At 43.5% G+C, this 1,162-nt stretch overlaps 1 protein-coding gene across 2 annotated transcripts in view; it reads right to left on the bottom strand.

The window, feature by feature from the left end:
• Nucleotides 1-755: 755 nt before the first annotated feature.
• The window catches only part of LOC129857111 (phospholipid-transporting ATPase ID-like), a 49,461-nt gene continuing 49,054 nt past the window's right edge, over nt 756-1,162 (bottom strand). Inside the window, exon 6 of one of the 2 annotated variants that reach the window (XM_055925050.1) lies at nt 756-892. In XM_055925050.1, the coding sequence (XP_055781025.1) occupies nt 827-892 (66 nt within the window). In that variant the 3' untranslated portion in view covers nt 756-826. The remainder of the gene's footprint in view (nt 893-1,162) is intronic. The other variant, XM_055925049.1, reaches the window with a different exon arrangement.

Below are 1,162 nucleotides of genomic sequence, written 5' to 3'. Positions count from 1 at the left end.
CTGTATTGCTGAGTGTAGACTGGACTAGATGAATGGCTGTATTGCTGAGTGTAGACAGACTAGAGGACTGTCTGTATTGCTGAGTGTAGACTGGACTAGAGGACTGTCTGTATTGCTGAGTGTAGACTGGACTAGATGAATGGCTGTATTGCTGAGTGTAGACTGGACTAGAGGACTGTCTGTATTGCTGAGTGTAGACTGTACTAGATGTATGGCTGTAATGCTGAGTGTAGACTGTACTAGATGTATGGCTGTATTGCTGAGTGTAGACTGTACTAGATGTAAGGCTGTATTGCTGAGTGTAGACTGGACTAGAGGACTGTCTGTATTGCTGAGTGTAGACTGGACTAGAGGACTGTCTGTATTGCTGAGTGTAGACTGGACTAGAGGACTGTCTGTATTGCTGAGTGTAGACTGGACTAGATGAATGGCTGTATTGCTGAGTGTAGACTGGACTAGATGAATGGCTGTATTGCTGAGTGTAGACTGTACTAGATGTATGGCTGTATTGCTGAGTGTAGACTGGACTAGAGGACTGTCTGTATTGCTGAGTGTAGACTGGACTAGAGGACTGTCTGTATTGCTGAGTGTAGACTGGACTAGAGGACTGTCTGTATTGCTGAGTGTAGACTGGACTAGAGGACTGTCTGTATTGCTGAGTGTAGACTGGACTAGAGGACTGTCTGTATTGCTGAGTGTAGACTGGACTAGAGGACTGTCTGTATTGCTGAGTGTAGACTGGACTAGAGGACTGTCTGTATTGCTGAGTGTAGACTGGACTAGAGGACTGTCTGTATTGCTGAGTGTAGACTGGACTAGAGGAGACTTACGAGCCGTGGATGACGACCTGAGACTTGCGGTTGTTCACCTGGTTGTCACTCTTGTGACGGAACTGAAGGAGACAAGAATTGACATGTTTTTTTCTCCAAATATCATGTGTTTTGAATAGTGTAAGTCAGGACTGGTACAATTATCAACCAACAATTACGGACAATAACTTCAAAATAATAGTCATGATCTGCACATCTGAAGACATTTATTTTAGGAGAAGGGGCATCCAACTTTATATTCAACTAGATACTGTCACGTCATGTATATAGGTGGCAGGGAAGTCAAGCGCAGTAAACTTGGTATAAATGGAGTATTTTAATAACTTCAAACA

Source organism: Salvelinus fontinalis, chromosome 6 (assembly GCF_029448725.1).
Source record: "Salvelinus fontinalis isolate EN_2023a chromosome 6, ASM2944872v1, whole genome shotgun sequence".
Taxonomy (NCBI): domain Eukaryota; kingdom Metazoa; phylum Chordata; class Actinopteri; order Salmoniformes; family Salmonidae; genus Salvelinus; species Salvelinus fontinalis.
Note: the sequence above shows the minus strand (reverse complement) of the source record. Positions and strands in the feature narration are given on the sequence as shown.